Source organism: Trichosurus vulpecula, chromosome 8, assembly GCF_011100635.1.
Source record: "Trichosurus vulpecula isolate mTriVul1 chromosome 8, mTriVul1.pri, whole genome shotgun sequence".
NCBI lineage: Eukaryota > Metazoa > Chordata > Mammalia > Diprotodontia > Phalangeridae > Trichosurus > Trichosurus vulpecula.
In genome coordinates, this window is record NC_050580.1 from 194,462,362 (window position 1) to 194,482,209 (window position 19,848).

A 19,848-nucleotide genomic window follows, 5' to 3' on the forward strand; every position below is an offset into this window, starting at 1 on the left:
CATTCTTATCTCTCCAACCATACACTTCCCCTACTAAACCTACTAAACCAACCCCTCCTAGGGATGGCAAGGACCCCAGTGTAGGCTCCGGAAGAAGATGGGATGGGTAAGCATTTTTGGGGGGGAAGGCTGGGAAGAGGGAGCTGCTCTGATCTTTTTGGAGCTACCTTTGGGTGTCAGGAAAAGCAGTAATAAGGCAGGAAGGGGGGTGGGGGGAAACAAGAGAAAAGGGCACAGAATTTGCAGTCAGAGGACCTGAGTTCCAATCCCCACTTTCATTGCCTATGTGACCTTGCACAAATCACTCTCTTCACAATTTCCTTAATTGTAAAAATGAGGGGGTTCAGTTGCATGACCCCTAAGGTCCTTTTCAGAGCCAAAGAAAGCACTTGGATATGGGCTCAAAACACCCATTTCCAAATCCTAATCTGTGTGACTCTTCCGGGCCTCAGTTTCCTCACTTGAAAAATGAGGGGGTTGGGTCTTTAAGATTCCTTCCAGTTCAAAATCTATGCTCCTATGATCCCCGCAGCCCTCGGGAGGGTTGCTTAGGTTACTAGGAGGCTTGGTTTCTTCTGACCGAGTTCTCTTCGGGTGTTACTCCCTCCCATGCCTGGGGCCCAGCGCATATTGCTCCCAGACCCCGGTCTTCAGACTGTCAGTGGATCTAGATTGTTCTTCGCCTCTCCCCCCGGCCTCGGCGTTTGGACTCCCCACCCGATCTGGGTAAGAGCGGGTGTTGGAGGTGAGAGACCTCGGCCATGCATAGTCTGAGCTCTGCCTCCCGTGCCCACCGGGTTGACTAGTCATGCTCAGGCTCCTGGGGACGTGTCTGTGTGTGAGGGGGGAGGGGAGCCAGGAATGTGTCTACACAGCTCTGACTCCCACCTGCCAAAATAACTGCATCTCGGCTCGAGGACTCCGAGGTAGCCCCTCTGGGACTGTCACACTGCCCACCCCTTGCTCAGGGAGCTCTCCTGATGACTCCCCTAATGGGGCTGATGGCGGGTGGAGGGTGGGAAGGGTGGGAAGGGTGGCGGTGTCGGGGAACGCACATTTGCCTTTGCCGCGAGATGGAAATAGGTGAAAGCTAAGCAAAAAAAAAAAAAAAGGCATCGGAAGAGGGAGAATTAGGATCTGGAACGGAGGGGGCCGGTAGGGGAGGGGTCAAGAGGAGAAGATGGGGGGGGGAATGAGCTTGGAAGGGGAGGGGGGAGCGGCGTGGCCAGGGGCTGACCTCACTGCAAGGGAAAAGGAGACTTGTGCTAGGGGACGATGGAAGGGTGAGGCAGACTGGGCTCCCTGCAAAGAGGGCTCCTATCACTAGGGTCTGGGGTCTCTAATGCAGAAGGGGGCTCCAATCTTGTTTCATTTCTTGCTTGGTTCCCTCTAGCTTAACCTCGGGCAGCAGGAGCCTGCGAGGGTGGGGTGTGTCCGTGCCTCCTGCAGTTTCCCTGGATGGGTGGCTGGGCGGGAGGGCGGGAGATGGAGGGGGTGGGGGTGGGGGACGGGAAGGGGAATGCTAGCATGGTGGGGGGGGGGGAGCTACGTAAGACTTTCCTGGGGGGGTAGCTGGGGCGAGCTTCTGGGGAGAGGGTCTTGGGGGTCGGCTGATTGGGGGGATTGGACCATTGGGGGTGAGGGCCCAGGTTGGGGGGCGCTCCAGGAAAGAGAGAGGTACAAGGGGCTGGCGGAGGAAATCCACCCCTTGGATACGACCCCCCCTCCTCTCCGCCACTCCCCGCACCTCCTCCCCCGGCAGCCTCGTGCTGCCCCCTGCGTTGGGACAGGCCGGCCGGTGGGGGCGGCTCTGATTGGTCCGGGGCGGGGAGGGGGAACAGAGGGCCGGGATTGGCTGGCGGGGGCCAGCCCAGGGCTTGTTGCTAATTGGTGGAGGTGGCGGAGGGCCATAATCCGATTGGCTGCGGACGAGGAAGCAGGAAGGAGGGCGGCGGAGGCTCCGCTCTCGGGGAGTTTGGGGGAACGGCGATCTGTGATCGGCATAGCGGTCCTCGGAGCCTAGCCCCGCGGCCCGCCGCCTGTCTGAACGCCCGCCCCGCCTGCACGGCCCCAGCAGCCCTCCCGCCCCGGCCTGGCCCGCCCGCTCCTCCGACGGCCCCGCCCGGTCGCGGCCCCCGCTCCGCCCGCCCTCCCGGCCCCGGCCCCCAGGAGGAGGCGCTGACGCAGCAGCGTGGAGCCCGGGAATTGAGCGCCCCCGGGGGGTTCCAGCCGCCGGATTCCAGCCCGGCCGGGGCCTGCGGGCGTCCTGGGCCCGGTTGTCCGCGCCACCAGTCGGGTGAGGCAGGGGACTGGGGGCCGAGAGGAGGGAGGGAGAGAGGGAGGCGAAAGAGAGGGACCGTCCGCCTGCTCTCTCTCGATCGCTCGCTTGCCCCGCCGAACGCGCCGCCGCCCCCGCTCGGGGATGAGGACAGACGGACGGACGCAGAGCAGGTGCTGACCGCCCGCGCGGGCCGTCTCTCTCCCGGGAGTCCTGGCGCCCGGGTGGGTCCCCACCATCGGGGGAGTGCGACGCGCCTCGAGGTGACAGCCCCCCGGGGCCGCCGCCGCTGCCCGCGTCGGGAGGCGGGGGGTGGAGGGGGTGGGGCGAGGGGCCGGCGGAGTGCATCCCGACCGCGGGCGGGCGTCCTGGGGCCGCAGCCGAGGTAGGGGGCATTGGCCACTGCGCCTCGGGAGCCCGGGGCTGGCTCCTCGGGCGCGGGCGAGTGTCCCCGCTCCCCTCCCAGGGCCGCCGCGCCCCCCTCGCCAGCCCCCCGAGCGGGTGGCCGAGGCCCGGGGCGGCCCCGCAGCTGCGGGAAGCGCCTGCCCCCGGAGGGCCCGCGATGTGGAGAGGAGCCGGTTCTAGAGTCAGGCTGGGGAGGGGGGGGCGGGGACCAAGGACCGGGCCGAGCCGAGAGGAGGCGTGGACCGCCGTGTGCAGCTAGGGAGGCTCGGGGCTGGGTACGCAACGGGACCAGGTTCGAGGAGAGCGGAGCCGGGGGGGAAGGGGAAGACGAGCGGGGCTACGGTCCCGGGTCCGAGGCGCCGCGGTGCTTGGGGGGAGGTGGGTGGAATTGAAGTTGTCGGAGCCGCGTCGAAGTGACAGCGGGCCCGGGCTTCGGAGCCCGGCCCGGCCCTGCCCTGCCCTTTCCGCCCCGCCGTCTTCTCTCGGCTGCGGCCTGGGGGGCTGGGTCAGCTCGGCTGGAGGGGCCAACGCGGCCGAGAAGCGCTGGACAAAGGCTGCTCCCGCGAGGGAGCGGGGCGCAGGTGGTGGCGTCGGGTAGGGGCGCAAGGGTCCGGGGCACCCACCCCCACCCCCACCCTCCGGATGTCCCGACAGCTCGGCCGACCCTGGGGACTGCGGGGCCGGAGGAGCGGGCCCAGGGCTCCAGGGTCCTGGCTGCAGGAGGAGCCGCGGTACCGTTGCCACGGCTCCCTGGATTGTCGGGCTCTTTCCCGGGAAGGGCTCTGGCGGCTGGGGTCAGGCCCCGGCGGGGGCCGAGGGGAGCGGGGGCGGGGTAGCAGCAGGACGTCTGCGCTCCTCCAGGCAGGCAGGCCCCTCGGCCCGGATTGGCGAGGGAGGCGCTCCCGGAGCCCCGGAGTGGAGTGGGAGGGAGGGGGAAGACATCGGGGAGGGGGCCCTGCCCCATTTTTTGAAGGTCCTTTTCCTCCTGGGGGTGGCAGCGAACATGAGCCCCAACGAGGGAGGTCTCCTTTCAGTAGCAGAGAGATGTGGCCCTGTGGGGAACAGCTCCAGAAAAAGGGTACTGGGAGAGAATGACTTATGTGTAGTGGGGTGATCGGGGAACAGGACCTCAGATTCAGGTAAAAGACTTGCAAATCAGCCCTAGCCTCCTAATTGACTTCCTCTGGTTAGGGCCCTAAATTTGAGAGGAATAAATTGGATTAGGAGCACATTTCTGATACCCCGTCTTTCACAGCCCCAATCTCTATTAGGGCTCACAAAATGAGCTCCAGCGCCCCACAGCAGTGTCTTCCTTTAGTGAAAAATGCTCTCCTAGTTAGTGAAAAAAATGCTCTCATTTTGACTTTGGAGGTTATTAATAAAGCCTAGGGCCAGATTTTGATGATAAAAGAGAAAAAAACACGTCATTAGCTCGAGATGCCCCCCCCCCCAGATTCTTCCTGCCCCCATCATAAAACTTCCATAAAAAGGGAAGAAGGGGTCCCTATCAGACTAAACCTTGCCCTAGAGGGACATAGTGTCCTGCAGGGAAGAGTGCATCACTACCACAAGAGGACTCTGTGGACAGTGGGGGTGGGGTGGGAGCCATTGCCCTCTGTTCTTTTAAATTGTAGACACCTCCTCCAACATCAGTGTTGGGCTTTAATCGGTAGCTATCTTCCTGGTCATGTAAACACTCCCAGAAGTCCTTTTTTCCCCTTCAGCTGCCATTTCTCTTAATAGAAGAGATACAAACATGGAGAATGAGAGGCTTACAGGCTGTAGAGGGTATGGATTGAAAACTTGAGTTCAAATCCCACCTCAGGCAGTGTTGAGTAAGAGCTACTACCAGCTGTTGGTTGGATCTAATCCCAGCTCATGGGAAGCTGCTGATGCTCAGACTGTCAGTCTTCCCAGTGGTGCAGTGTGGGCTGCACTACCATCTCCCCCTTGAGGGTGGAGCCTCTGGGCCAGAACATGAGCAGCTCTCAGTGCCCGAATTGAGGGAAATTTGGTGGACTGGAGAATGCAACTTAAACTGAAAGGGTTTCAGTACATAAACACCCCAGAATGGTGGAGAATCTAGGTCCTCATGCCCTGATGGGGCTCCAGGGGCTGAGATTCCAAGTCACTCATCTGTTTTGGTAGCTGTGCATGAGATAAGTCTTCTAACAACTGGCATTCAGAATGGAGCTGTACGGTGGACTTGCTCCTTCCCTGATGGGGTGTCCTTAAGGGAAGCCACCACAATCACATGCAGCCAATGTTGTAGAGGAGCTTAACTCTAAGAGAGTTTGACCAATGAAATTTTCCATGTGTGTTCTGTTGATTCACCCTTTTCATTCTGAGTGCCACCCTTGTTCAGCCCTCATCACTTCATGGCTGGATTTTTCAGTAGCATCTTACTATGCTCTGTTCTCATTATTCCAGCCTGCTCCCCAGAACACCCTACATACACAACATAGTCAGAACCCTTTTATTTTAATCAGTCATTTCCCTGCCCCAAAACCTTATAATAGCTTTCATTTGCCTACAGAATATAGCCCAGATTCCTTAGCCTGGCATTCAAGGCATCTACTGTCCAGCTTCTTATTGGAGACAGCATGGTAAAGAGGAAGCTTTAGAGCCAGTGGTCCTGGGTTCCCACCCCACCTCTGATGCGTGTTTCTTATGTGACATTGAGCAGAGCAGATCAGTAACCTGCCTGCACCTCAGTTTTTCATCTGTAAAGGAAGGGTTGGACTCTCTGAGGTCTTTTTCAGCTCTAAATTCTAAGCCCTTGCAACCTTTTCTCTTTACTACTTCCTTCTACTAGGAGCAGCTAGGTGGCGCAGCACTACCAGCACTGGGTCTGGCATCAGGAAGATCTGAGTTCAAATTCGACCTTAGACACTTAAAGAGCCATGTGATCCTAAGCAAGTCATTTAACCTTTTTGCCTCAGTTTCCTCACCTGTAAAATGGGGGGTGACAATAGCATCTACCTCGCAGAGTTGTTGTGAGGATCAAATGAGATGATGCCATAGTAACTTCTATATAAAATATTAGCTGTTATCAGTATTATTATTACTCTGCCAAGCAGGTGGGCAGTCCTTCCTCTACCACTTTAGGGGAAAATTCTCCGCTAACAGAACGTTGCCCCTACCTCAACCAAATGCCACCTCCCCCCCATCTTCCAAGAACGAGTTCCAGTTCTCCTTCCTTCCTTGGCTATCCCTAGCTCCCAATTATCTTTCTTTGAACTCCACAGTACTGAAGTGCCTGTGCCAATAAAGCACTCGGTTTTAAATTGTTTTCTGGTTGGTTCACGTATTTTTTGGTTTTGTCTCCATTGTTAGATTCTGGGCTTCTTGAGAGTAGGGATTGTGTGCTTTCCCTTTTCATATTATACCTTGCAGCGCTTAGCACACATAGGCATTCAGTGAATAATTTTGTCGTGAATGAATGAAGAATGCTATTGAACTGTGGCTGGAGAAGCACTTGACCCAAAATACCCAGTATTTTGTATACTGTTAAGGGACTCTGACCTTTCCTCATTGGAGGTAGACATGCTGGGTCATTTGATGGGGGAGGAAATGAGGTTTTGCTACCTTCTTACTTTAAGGTTTTTCTTTTGTATTTTAGTTTGCTCTTAGCATTCTGGGATTTTGTGGACTCGTGTGTTAGTCTTCTGCATTTTTGATGATTACTGTCTAGTAGATTGGCCTCATGACACCATATAGAGATGGATCTGAAAATGTTGTAATCCTGTTTTCTTCCTACTCAACCAGACCATCTCCCCCCACCCACACACTTAGCTGTCGTTATGCAATTTTCCTTGTCGTCCATGCTAAATGAATCCATGTGTTTTATCTCTTCTCATTCTTGGGTGTAAATGAAGGGAAAAATACTTTGAAGGAGAGAATAGAGGCTCCTAGATTTTGTGGATTCCTATTTTCCAGTCTGGTGTAGAGGGAGGGCACTGTGTCTCTGCTACTCTGGGACAGAGGTCCTTTGAAAACAGATCTATCCATAATTAAAGCTAATTGAAAAGAAGTAATTAGGAATCCTATCAAATTCGGAACTCTGTTACTGCCCAACATTAACTCATATAGAGAATGGACTATAAGACTATTGACTGCATTGAGTATAGATACTTAAAAATACATTCTTCAGTTCTCCTGCCCCCCTATCTATCCCCTTTTGTGCCCAGTTTGATGATAAATGGACTAGCATTTCCTTCCAGAAGGGAAGGATACCTCTTCTTGTTACTATGGCAACAAAGCCCACTCCCCCATCAAAGAAACCACCACCTTTTCTCCTCATCTACTGTAGCTCAGAAGAGGTACTACAGTTTAGAACTGGGGTTCCTTTCTAGCTCCAGGCTGCTTTGTTCTGTGGCCCTTGGACACAATTCTTCCATTTACTAGGCATCAGCATAATTTTTATTCATCTAAAGCAATGCCTGGATAACTTATTCTCATTTTCCCCATATGAACCTAGAAGCTTCATCAAGGAGCATAAATGATCCTTTTTTTTTCTTACCCTTGTCTTCAATTTAAAAATCCCCACTACTGTCTCCACCTTCAGCTTTAAAAAAAATCCCCTCCACACCCTCTGGCACCTGGAAGGATGAATGGGAAACTGGAAAGTGTTGTCATTTATAAAGGAAGTTTGGGAAAATCTGTATGGAATCTCCCTCCCCTCAACATTCTCCTTTCCGCCCTTCTTCCCTATTTACCTCCCTGTTCTCTCCCCGCCCCCCCCCTCCAAGTTGGACTTCTGTAGGAATTTTCAATTTATTTTCATTCCTTTCAGTATTGCTCTCTCAGGGCTTGGGAGGATTTTTGTGTGGATTTTTTTTCTTTCATTTTATCTTGCTCTTATTCCATTTGGCCTTGCTCTGGCAGCATCTGGCCTCAATGCCTCGTCGCAAGGTGAGCCATTAAGGGGAAAAAAAAATCTTAAAAAAAAAAATCTCTGGCGTTGAGAAGCAGGCTGGGTCTGAGACTGCCAGCTGAAGCTGCTGGGTTTATGGAGCGTTATACGAACAGCTCCGACTTTAAAAGGCCTCCTTTTTATGAATGGGTAGTGAGGAATGTAAATAAAGCAGCATCTCTCAATGGGGAAGCATTTTACATAAGCAGCGCTACCCCAGGCCCAAGTATTTATGGGAATTTGCTAGCACAGTCTGGCGAGGCTCACTTCCTTTGTGAACTTGCCATTGTGCTGGGGACACGAGGCCTTCAGTGGGGTGAGGGCAAAAGCTGGGGTGAAGAGCGTTGGTCGCTGCTCCTCCTCCAAAAAGGACCAGGCCTGGGGTCTTGGGAAGAGAAGAGGGAACCCTGGCTTGGAATATACCAGCTTGTAGCTAGGATGTGCTGCCTGTTTAACTTGGAGGAGAGAGGTGAAACCCAGCCTGTCATGATTAGGAAGGAGTCAAATCCCCAGCAGATTGGGTCCCTGGTATTCCCTAGCTATTGACCACTGAAGCTGATGCCCATTCCCTGGGGGAGAAGGCGGTCCCAGGTAATTGAATTCCTTCCTTCTTTTAACTAGTCAAACAGATTGGTCGGAATTTCAGCTCCTTTATGTCCTGGACCCATCTCGTTCTCCACCCCTCCCCTAACCCCCGATCTCTATCTTACCATAGAGATACTAATGATAAGTAAAATGGTTAAAAAGAAGGAGGAGGAGTGTAGTTGGAAGACAGAGAAATTGAGAATTTACTGTTATGGCTTTAAAAAATCTAAACTCCAGACCTCCCTCCAATTTTCCCTCAGGTCAGCTAAGGCATTGGAGCTCTGACCCTGTGGGGGAGGAAGACGTAGGTGGGGTTCTCAAGGGAGAGTGGCCATCCAAACCCCACCACTCTCCCAATGGAGGACACTTGCTGGAGTGGTTCTCAGCGTCTCACAAAAATAACGTTGCCCTTAAGCTCTTTTTTGAAGGCCCTTCCACAAGGAGAGAAAGGAACCTCGGCCTAGACAAGGTTTATCCTAGGAACGCCTGCTTGTTGAAGTAAAGTGAAAGGACTTGTAGGATCAAAGTCAGGTGTGACTTTTTTTTTCCAGCGTTTTCTTCTCAGTGTGTTCTGGGAGAATGGGATTTAAATCCTGGACCCCACCCCTAGAGTTCCGAACTGGTCTCCTTTTTCCTGTCGAGGTATATAGTTGGCTGTTTGCGAACAATCATTTGTCGTTCTGTGGTCTTGGTAGTCCTTCTATCATAGATAATGCTGTTTTCACTTTCAAGGAAATAGAGGTAGATGTTTTGACCCTTCATCCAGTTGTCCATACCAGGAGCCATTGTCTTTTAATGGGGAGGGGAGATTTTGTCCATTAAAAAAAAATTCCACAAACATTACTGTTCAGCTTTGAACTATTGGCTTCGTGAATCTTTAAGTATATTTAATTATATTTTCACTTGAAAAAAAATCTAAACTGAGCCTTGTGTAATTATGTAAATGTATTGTGTAAACCAAGGTCGTACATATAACGACCAATGACCCAGAGTAGAGTTAAGAAAATGTATCTCCCTTTGTTGCAAAAATGCAGGGTACTTTGGCTATGGAATAATGTGTATACTTCCAGAAATGGTTACTCTGTTAGTTTTGATGAGCTTCCCCCCTCCCCCTTCATATTAAAATCTTCATTACAAAATATTTCTTCTTGGGTCTGGGAAGAGAGGAAGGAATATATTTGAAAATTAATTCTTTAAAAAATTTTCATATTCTGTCTTTCACACACACACACACACACACACACACACACAGCCATGGAGAAGATTAGATTCACATTCTAGGTAGAGATTGGACCAGGTGACTGGCATCAACTCTGATTCTTTATGAATTTTGGGGTGCGTTAGGGTAGTGTTTTTCAGTCATTGTGGATCACAGCCAATTTTTATTGCTAAAGAGTCTTCTAAAAACTTGGAAACTTAAAAAACCCGACTGATTCTTCCTCCTCCTCCGCTTATGATCTCAATTCCTTGGGCCCTGAGAGCTCTAGAGCTGATAATGAAAGAGCAGCAGCGTCCATGGCCAGTCATTTAGACCATGTACCATTGCCCAGTATCATTTCAATTGCAGAATGCTGTTTTAGGGGGTCATTGTCATTCAGAAGACATTAAGATGCACCACAGTGTAAGAAGTAAAAGGACCTGGGCTCAGATCACAGTTCAGCTGTTTGAAACCTCTGTGACCTTGGTGGTCACTTCCCCTCTCTGGCCTCAGTTTTCTTATCTGTAAATTGAGAGAGTTGAACTAGATGATCTTGAAGTTCCTGGCAGCTCTAGTTTTTTGATTCCATGTGCCAGTCACTGTAAGGTGTGGAAGGCTGCAGAGGTAGAAAAACAAACAAACAAACCACACACACCCAGTTCCTTGCCTTGAGAAGTTTATAATCTTGTTGAGTATAATACAGGTTAAAGCCACTAAGTTAAGACTAATAAGAGGTCAAACAGAGAGGCACAAGAGATTCTAGGAGGAAGGGATCACTTCTTTATGTAGGGATACATAAGAGGACAGTGCATATGGCATGAAGGAAAGAAAGGAACTCAGCTGGCAACGATGTAGGTGGCTGTTGCAGGCATTGGGGTTAAAGGGGTTGGAGAGTCAGGGAATTGGAATGATGTGCACAAATGGAGTGCCTCCTGGGAGGCGGGAAAGGCTAGGATGAAGTGGGGAAAGGCTAATAGTCCAGTTTGACCGAAATGTAAATTGTGAAGGGGAAACAGTGTGAAACAACATCACAAAGGTGGTTTTGAGTTCCACTAATGGAATGCACTAGTACCTGCCTCTTGACAAAAAGGTGATGGACTCAGAATGAAACATCATTTTGAACATTGCTGATGTGGGCATTTGTTTTGGTCAGCTCTGCTTATTTGTTAAAAGGGGTTTGTTTTTCTTTTCCTTTCTTCTCCAGTGGCTGAAAGCAAGAGAGAAAATAGATTTTTGTCCATTAAAAAATAAAATTAGGTATTTTTTCAAGGTAGATTGAAACCAATGCATGAGAAGCCTTAAATGTCAGAATAGAGTTTCTGTCTCATCTTGTAGAGAGTGGGGCACCTACTGAAGTAGATAAGTAATGCCATCAGACCTGTACCTTAGGGAGATCTTTGATATGGCTGTAACATGGAGGACCGATTCCAGACAGAGAAGACTGTTGCTGCTTAGTAGGAGACAATACTGTGGTGGTAACAGGAATGGGAAGGAAGGATTAAGATAGGACTTGGCATGGACTGGATGTGGGGACAAATAAGATGGAACAGTGTAAGAAGACTATTTCGAACTCACATTGCTGGTAGAGTGGTGGTACCATCTCCAGAAATAGATTCATTAGGAGGAGAATTCTGGTTTTTTTTTTTTTCATTTTTTTGGAGGGGAAGGTAGAGATGATGAAGTTCAGTCTAAATGTTGGTAGGACGTCCAGATAGAGATGCCCAGCAGAGCGTCGGTCAGGGACTGTAAATATAGATTCAGAGGCAATGATTGAAGCCATGAGAGTAGACAATATTACCAAAGGAGAGAATGGGAACTAAAAAAGAATACGGGAAGACAGAACAAGGGGTCCCTGCCCCACATTTAGAGGAGGAAGAAGAGCCAGTAAAGGAGACCAAAAAGGAATTGTCAGGAGAAAAAAGGGGAAAGAACCTTGAGAGAACAGTGTCATAGAAGCCAGCTGGTTAAGAGTGTCAAGGGGAGAGAGAGAGAGAGAGAGAGAGAGAGAGAGAGAGAGAGAGAGAGAGTGAGTGTGTGTGTGTGTGTGTGTTAGATGGTGTCAGATGATACAGAAAGGTCAAAGAGGATGGATCTTGCTTATAAACTAATGGAAAGATTGTTATTGGGGTACCAGCATGATACTAGGATGTGCTAGCACAAGGTTGACATTTAAGAGCCATGAGGTCATCATCCAACTATATTCAAAATGGTTAAGCTCTTATTAGAACACCGTATCGGCTTCATGACTTGACAGGTGGGGAAAACTTAGACAGGATCTAGAAAAGAGCTAGAAAAATAATGAAAAAAAATGGAAGATATTATCACCAAGGAAAAAGGAAAGGATTTGAAACTGCTGAATACAGAGAAAGAAGACTGAGGGATCACTTGATATAATTTTATATAGTGGGAAAGAGTCCTTAGTAAGTGTGAAATCAGAGAATCAGTGTTTGAATCTAGGTTCTGACATTCCTGTGTGTGGGCAAGTCAAATGGCCTCTCTGGGCTAAATTGCCTCAAAGGACCCTTCCAGCTTAAATCTATAATCCTATATATTTTCAGCTATCTGGGTTCTATGGAAAAGAATGGTTAGCTATTCTCTATTTCCATGGAAGGCAGATGTAAAAGAAATGTTTTGTGATTAATTGACTAATTTTGGCCCTAGAGAACAGATGATGAGACACAGCCTTCTACTCCTGGCGCACACCGGTGGGAGTACTATGGATTTGGTGGCACAATCAACATCTTGGTTGGTTTTGTCTAATCATATTTTCTGTGCTAAAAGGGCAGGAAAGGAATGATATGTAAAATCAAAAGCCATCAATAAAACTTTACAAAGAAAGCTAGAGTTGATTGTAGCAAGAGAATTTTAGAGAAGTGTAAAGAAAATTCCAAGGTTATAAAGGAAGTCGTATCATCTCCTCTCCACAATGATATTTTAAAATAGGAGAAACATCCTATATCTCTTCTTTCTCTTTTCCCCGTCCCAAAAAACCCTTTCCCTTATAAGATAATAAAAGTTGGTCCCCAGCTTTAGTTATATTATAAAAGTTCAGTTAATTTTTTTTTAACTCAGAGCATGTTGTTTTATTTGTTGAGGTTTTCTTCTGGAGAAAAAAATTTAGAAATGGTGATTTCGTTTTCAGACCAGCACCCAAAACTTATTTAATCTATAATATAACTGAATACTGTATATTTATAACTAAAATAGTAGAAAACAAATCTGTTGTAACACATGATAAAATTTAAAAGATAATTAGTTTTTATTTCTCTTGAATGCTGGTGTTTTGAGGAAAAGCATATTTAGAGGAGAATGAGAAAGCAGATAGAAACTTGTAGGGATTACGAAGACAACATAATATCAAGGGCTCAAGAGGTTGATGGGCACAAGTTCTTTGTTTAATTTCACTTACAAATTTTCAGCTTTTTTTTTTCTTTCTAATAAGTTGTAAGCTCCTTGATATCAGGGACATTCATTTTTGGCTTTCTATCTCATGCCAGAAAGGTAGCTAGTGCTTAATAAGTGCCTGTTGATTAATTGATTCTTTGCTAAAGGTAAATCAGCACTACCACTCTTAAACTTGTCACACATGATTAGGGTCAATTTTGGTTTACAAATGAAATGGGAGAGGGAGAAGTGTTGTTCTGAAGTAATTGGCAAGAGTTGAAAGGAGGGGTAAAGAGGATGTACATGCACATATAAGAGTGTTTGAGATGTATGCAGTTAACTGTGCTGTCAGCTGTGAAAGAGAAGATTGGAGCTCATCTTGAGCCCAGAAAAATGCATGATCCCTGAGAGGGAAGAAAGGAGGCAGTAGGTCATAGGGTAAGGGCAGCTAGGTGGTGCACTGAATAAAGTAGAGCTGGAGTCAGGAAGACTCTCTTTCCTGAGTTCAAGTCTGGCCTCAGACATTTTACTAGCTGTGTGACCCTGGGCAAATCACCTAACCCAGTTTGCCTCAGTTTCCTTATCTGTAAAATGAGTTGTTGAAGGAAATGGAAAACCACTTAAGTGTCCTTGCCAAGAAATTCCAAATAGGGTCACATAGAAGTCAGACACAACTGAAAACAACTGAATAACAATAAAGGCCTTAGGGTTCAGGTCAGATGATATTCCCATGCCCCCCATCGCCTAGGACAGTATGGATCTTGCCTACTCTTTTTATGTATATGATATGAATCAGGTATTTATAACTGCTTCCTGGAGGTAGGGTTGTTGAGGAAGTTTTTCGGGCTTCTCTCTATTCTCTGCATCTATTTTTATCTCAGTTGATTAGAATATTATACTAATAAGACCAGTCACATATTCAGTCCCTATATGGGCCAGTTAGCCTGGTCTTTTCCACAGCCAAAGACTATCCATAACTGGCAAGCCGTCTTAGAAATTTGTGCCCTTGGTTGCCAGAAGTCTGGGCATAAGAGTTTGGCTACATGAACTTCCATCCCCGCTCCTGAAACAAGAGAAGGTATGACAGACAATCAGTAACATCACCTGAATATGATGTACAACAGATCGCTAATACATTTTGCACTAGTCTTCCCCATCTTAAAGATTTGTGATTGAAAGTATAGGAGGGGGGAAAAAGATTTCCCTTCATTTTACTGTGAAATGTAGTTTTCAGTCCCATGAAGGGAGCTTAATGAACTTATCTGAACTTGCCCTGCCTTCCTTGTATCTCTCAAGTTGTTAAATACTACAGTGCAAATGGCTTCCCACCCAACTAGTCACTTTGTTCCTGGGCCAGCCTGAGAAGTATAGGGGCATCAAGAGACCAGAATGGTCACATGTAATTCAGAGCTTCCTCCAAGTGGACTCCCAGGGATTTGCATCTGCCCATCGATGACAGGTGTGCAGAGGGGATGAGTTGTCTTCGTTCCTGAAAGCTTCCTTGTGCCAGGCTTCACGTCCCTTTGTAAAGTGGGAGAACTTCTTTCTTGATTGCTCTCCACACAGCGATCCTCTGAGAAAAGTACTGCAAGTATTTTTACCCCCATTTTATGAATAAGAAAACCTAGGCTTTGCCTGTGGTCGAATAGCTAGGTCAGAGCTGAAATTTGAACTCCTGTCTTCTGACTCTAAGCCCAAAGTGTTTGCTACCACATCACTTGGATGTTACATGCTGTTTGCCTTTTTGGCAACTTGCAAAGAAGACCTTATTTTTTTAGTTAAAAATAGAAGTTTCAACAAATACAAACAGATTAACAATAGAAAGGAACAAAATGTAATTGGAATTACTTCTGCCTAGGTACTTAGATCATCTCAGCCATGGGGCTCCTTCTTCCAGGAGGTACAGGTTGAAACCCTCTTGTATGCCATAATGTTCTTAAATCCTCCGTAGGAGATTCCCCCTAATGTGCTACATTATACATATATACATACATCATGCCATACATATAAATATATATGTGTACACATATATATATAAATATACAAACTCTGAATGAAATAGCGATAGCAACTTCCTTGCTGCTCCATGTCCCTTTGTGATCTGTGTACTTATAAAGTTTTGTTGCTGTTTTTTATATTGATTCATAAAATGTTAGAGCTGGGAGGGACCTTAGAAATCATCTAATCCAGGGATTTCTAATCTGAGGTCCATGAACTTGTTTTTAATATTTTGATAACTGTCTCATTATAATTGATTTCCCTTGTAAACCTACATATTTTATATATTTAACATCTTTATTCCTAGAAGGAGACAGTAGGTTTCTCCTGATTGCCAGAGGGGTTCTTGACATAAAAAAGAAAAAAAGATGAAGAACCTGTGCTTTTATTTAGTCCATATGTAGAAGGAGATAAGAAGGCTGAGTTCCTTGCCTAGGGTCCCAGAGGAAGGCATAGTGACAGACGTTGGACCAGAACCTGGCCCTGCTGGTCACAGCCCAAGGCTATTGCCTCAGTGGCCACAACCCTTATGCAGGTGTGCCTTCTTTCATGTAATAATGACCCACCTGGAAAAAAGCAGTGTGTCAAGTTAAGTTTTGTAAATGGAAGCATTTTAAGTTGGAGAATTTGCCCTTTTAAAGAATCCTTTGAAGAATGCCTTTGTGATGCAAATAATCACTTCCTAATTTGTTTCTTCTCTCACTTTGTAGCTTCTTACAGTGAAGCACAAGTTATAAACTAAGTTATCTGCTTTGTGCTGTAAGAGGCATAGCTGGTTCTGCTGGTAACCTTCACCACCTAGGGCCCAGGGGCCATAGACTTAGACTCCTTAGGCTCCTCTCTTTAACTTAGTCACATCTCTCTCCCTGTGGGCAGACCCATTCTGGGAGAAGAGTTGTTGACACTTTTTAACCTTCAATGAAAATTCCACTACCTGCATAGGGAACGCTCCCATCATGTCACTACCTTTTTCGTTTGTGCTCATTTAGGAGAGGAGGGAGAAAAAAAGCTTCTATAGTTTCACTTAGGGCAAATTAAAGCTATTTCCCAACCACAAGAGAGAAGTAGATCCCAGATTTGCTGGGTCAGTGTACCAAGATACCCAACTGGGCAAACTGGAGCTTTTGGTTAAGGTAGTGGGACAAGGGGCTGGGCATCAGAAAGACTTCAAAGGCACACTGAGGCCCAGCACCTTAGGAACATCACTTGTAGGAGTGTTAAGAGGAGTGAAAAGGGAGGCCAGTCTATTTGCAGCAAGGCCAAGCGGGTAGTGAGGCAGACCTTCCAACAGGGTCAGGTGGCGGTGGTTGGAGTTGTTCCCCAGAGCACCCTGAGTGTATGCGCCATGCCAGGACAGTGTCTAGGTTTCATTCATTCAGCAACCCTATTTGGAGTGCCTACTATGTACCAGACACTATGCTGGGTGCTAAAGGGAAAAGGGGGGATAAAAAGACAGTCTAACTTGTGCCCACTTAGGAGATACTGCTGTCCTCATTGCCTCTGCCACCTTTCCTCAGGGCAAAGCTTTCTTGGTGTGTACCCATCAGTGATCTAGGTAGGCTATGGTGAGACCAGTACAGCAGCATCCTCTCAGAGGGTGTTGAGATAGTAGAAGGGATTGTCTGGTGAATTTAATAAGGACAACATCCCACCATTCCTTCCCAGCCAGGAAGGTTTGATTCTTAAGAACATGCTACTGTGGCACTCCTAAGACGTTGACTGTAGAGCCTAAACTCAGAGAAGCTGTTCCTAGGTGCGCTTTCCAGGGTGGATGGAAAAGCCTGCTTCTAGGTTATGTTGGACCCCAGCTTTCATTTTCTGTCACTTGTATTATCTGCCACTGTCTAGCATTTTCTGTCCTAATGGATTGAATAACTGATGAAGCTTTTTATTAGACACCTAACGGGGCTGAGGAGGACTATCATCTCAGGGGCAGTACTGCTTTGTGGTTCCTGGACATGAGCTCACAGTGAATTTGGGAGTAAAATCCACATTCCCTTACCCACACCTACCCACACCCCACCACCTCCTCGAAGAGGCTAAAAGTATTTCTCTTGGCTGGTTTTACCATGCTAAATTTGAAGTTCTACATAGAGGTAGAGAGCGGGCTTTCAGGCTGTGTTGGAGTAAGAGATCCCTGACCCCAATTCACACCACACTCAGCACAACTAGAAAGGAGTGAAGATCTCAATTTTCTCAAGGTGTGAGGCTTGGACTTTTAAAATGTAGAATTATCACAGCATGGCAGAGTTCGGTATGCAAGCAGAATTTCTTCATTTTCTAAATGAGAAGAAAGGGAGTTGGCCTCATTTGGAGGTGCAGACCCTTAATACAGAGAAGGGCTATAAGGAACAGACCCAGAGTGCTTCTGAAGTTAACCAGCTGCTGTCACTCATCTAGGGAGCTCCCAAGCTGTGAGGGAGCTCTCTGCCCTCCCAAGCCCAGATGGCAGGAGGGACAGGAGGGGGAGACCCAAGCAGCCGTCCAAGATGGCTTTTGGATCGTCCGCTGTGAATCACAGAGTGATAGCTGACGATTGATGATTCTCTTGATCCCCCACCCTTGGTATAGTTGGTTAAGTAGTCTCACTTTTAGTACAATAAGCACAGCTGGGAGGATGTAGAGGAAAACAAGGAATTCCCTGCATGTTTGTTCTGTACCTTTCCCTGCCCCCAGCCCTGTGTCCCATGGCTCTCACTCTAGGCCAAATTGAGAATCAGCCTAATAAGGACACCTTCCCCTTTCTGTGCCCTTTTGCCATAACTCAGCAACTGCCCCCTACTCCCACCCCCAGGGTTCCAGTCTTCTCATGTTTCCTTGTCCTTTCTGTTTGGTGGAAAAAGCTGAGGAACTGGTAAGATTTAGCTCTGGAAGGAATCTTTTCGTCTAGCATGGTGTAGTGTATAGAGTGCTAGACTTGGAGTCAGGAGAAGGGGAAGTTCAGATCCTGCCCTTAAACAGTTACTGACTGTGTGACCATGGCAGTTCACCTAACTTCTTTCTGCCTCCAGTACCCCATCTCTAAAACGAGGGGGTCCGACTCCATGGCCTCTAACGATCTTTCTCAGTTCTACATCTAAGACTCAATGATCTCTCTCTTTATGCAAGTGAGGAAATTGAGGTCCAGGGAGTTTGTCTAATGTTATAAATCTTGAATAACTTATCTCTGTATTTACCTGAGAGGACTTGGAAATGTACATCTTCTGATGTAGTATTCTTTCTACTATCCCAAAGTGCCTAAAATCCACACCGTTAAGAATGTATATGCTACCCATGGAGGGAATATTTACATTTTAAAAGAAGCTGATGGGACTAGGCAAGTTTAACTGCTAATGGTGGCAGTTCAGGTTAGCAGCGGAGTGGTTCTCTGTGGTGACTCAGAAGCACTCCCTGACCTGCCTTCTCCCTCACCAGATACATACTAGTGTGTGACTAGATGTGACTAGAAATCGGAAAAGGATCCAACAATATCCCCTCCCTCAGCTTGTCCTTCCTCTGCCACCCCCTTAGTCCTAACCACCTTTGGTTTATGGTACTGATTGCAGAGAGAAGGGAAAGGCCATGTGTCGGTGCCCTTTTTAGTTACAGTTATCCTAAGACAGTGTGAGGGGAAGGCCTAGATAGAACATACCACTTCCAGACCAGCCTTCAGCTTTAGGGTATAGAATCAAGGTGAAGTTTTCTTCTCAGGTCTTTCGAGTGGTCTGTGGGCCTCAATTTACTCGTCTGTAAAATGAGGGGGTTAAACTCAGTGTTTTCTTAAGGTCCCTTCTGACTCCAGATCCATGATCCTAGTCTCTTCTTTCCAGTCCTGTTCCACAAGACAAACAAAATTGAGGCCCAGAGCCCTAATAAAGAGCGTACTTTGACTTTCGAAGAGAGCTGGCTCTTGGTCTCTACCATCTTGACTTCAACCTCACTGCCTCGGATAACTGGAGACTTTTGGTTTGCTCTGTCTCTGGGGTGACTTCACATTGAATGCTCCTTTGCTCCTTGAGGGAGGGACTGTTTTGTTTTGTTTTTTTAATAGGACCTGTGTTTTCACTGATGTAGAGAATTCCTTTTTTGAAGACTCCCTTTACCAGTGTAGAAGTACTCCTGCTCTACAACTCATAGTCTAATTTGCCTGGAGTACTGAGAGGTTAAGTGATTTCAGCAAGGAGTTGTGTTTCTGAGACAGGACTTGAACCCAGGTCTTTCTGACTGATAGATTTGCCAGGATGACGTTTGTCTGGCACATCTTAGCCTCCTACATCTTTGTTCACAGATTGAAGACAGTGTAGTATAGTGATAAGCACTGGATTGAGAATGAGGAAATGGAGTTTGATTTTTGATTTTGCCATTTATTAGCTACTTGTCTTTGGACAAGTCATCTCTCTGAGATTGAGTTTCCTACAATTGAAGAAGAAAACAGTAACTTTCGTACTAGTTCCCTCCTGACAAGCATAAACTGTACATGTTCTTTACTATATCTCCTGAAGGCCTTGGCCTCCTGGTTGCCCTTCCTCAGGGTTTCATACTACCTGGATGTCTGATGAGAAGGGGAAAACACCGAGGAAAAAACTGCTAGGCTGGTTTTCTCCAGTGTTCACAGGCTAGACATTACCCTAGGGCACAAGAAACATCTTAGATTGTAGAATCAGGTTCCCCAGCATCACTTTCCTTGGAATTTCTTATTGGGAGTGGCAATTAGGGGCTAGCCAATGACCATATCCTTAGAAGGAGAGAGAACCCAGAGAGTTAGCAGTAGGGTGGGGGTGGGGGATCAGCCCAGCTGCCTTCCTTGGCTCTTGGCAGTGATAGAATCAAATTCCTAGTAAGCACCCCACTCCCAACGGCTAAATAGTCGTACTTAGTGGTTGATCCATTGTATAAATGAGAGGGAAAGCCTAATTAACTGTGATGAGATTCATACCTTACTCTGATTTCTTAGGACTGTCTTTTGACTGGACTAGGTTAGACCCTTTAGGGGGTGGGGGGTTTGTCCAAAGAGCTGTGAGCGGCTTCTCCCTTGCCCAGCTCCACCCCAGGGAAAAGCTGCTTCGGTAGTTCCCACGTCAAGCTTCAAAGTGTGACTCATTCCAC

General features: G+C 47.5%; 2 protein-coding genes across 2 annotated transcripts in view; one reads left to right on the forward strand and one right to left on the reverse strand.

Moving 5' to 3' along the window:
* Positions 1-1,522: 1,522 nt before the first annotated feature.
* Positions 1,523-3,647, reverse strand: LOC118829815 (basic proline-rich protein-like). The gene is made up of 4 exons (XM_036736684.1): positions 3,419-3,647; positions 2,963-3,348; positions 2,401-2,870; positions 1,523-2,309 (listed from the first exon to the last, which is right to left on the reverse strand). The coding sequence occupies exons 1-4, from the start codon at positions 3,645-3,647 to the stop codon at positions 1,523-1,525; spliced, it is 1,872 nt and encodes a 623-aa protein (XP_036592579.1).
* BAHD1 (bromo adjacent homology domain containing 1) overlaps positions 2,226-19,848 on the forward strand; it is a 32,642-nt gene continuing 15,019 nt past the window's right edge. The window contains exon 1 of the mRNA XM_036734266.1: positions 2,226-2,296. The gene's annotated coding sequence lies outside the window, so the exon portion shown is untranslated. The remainder of the gene's footprint in view (positions 2,297-19,848) is intronic.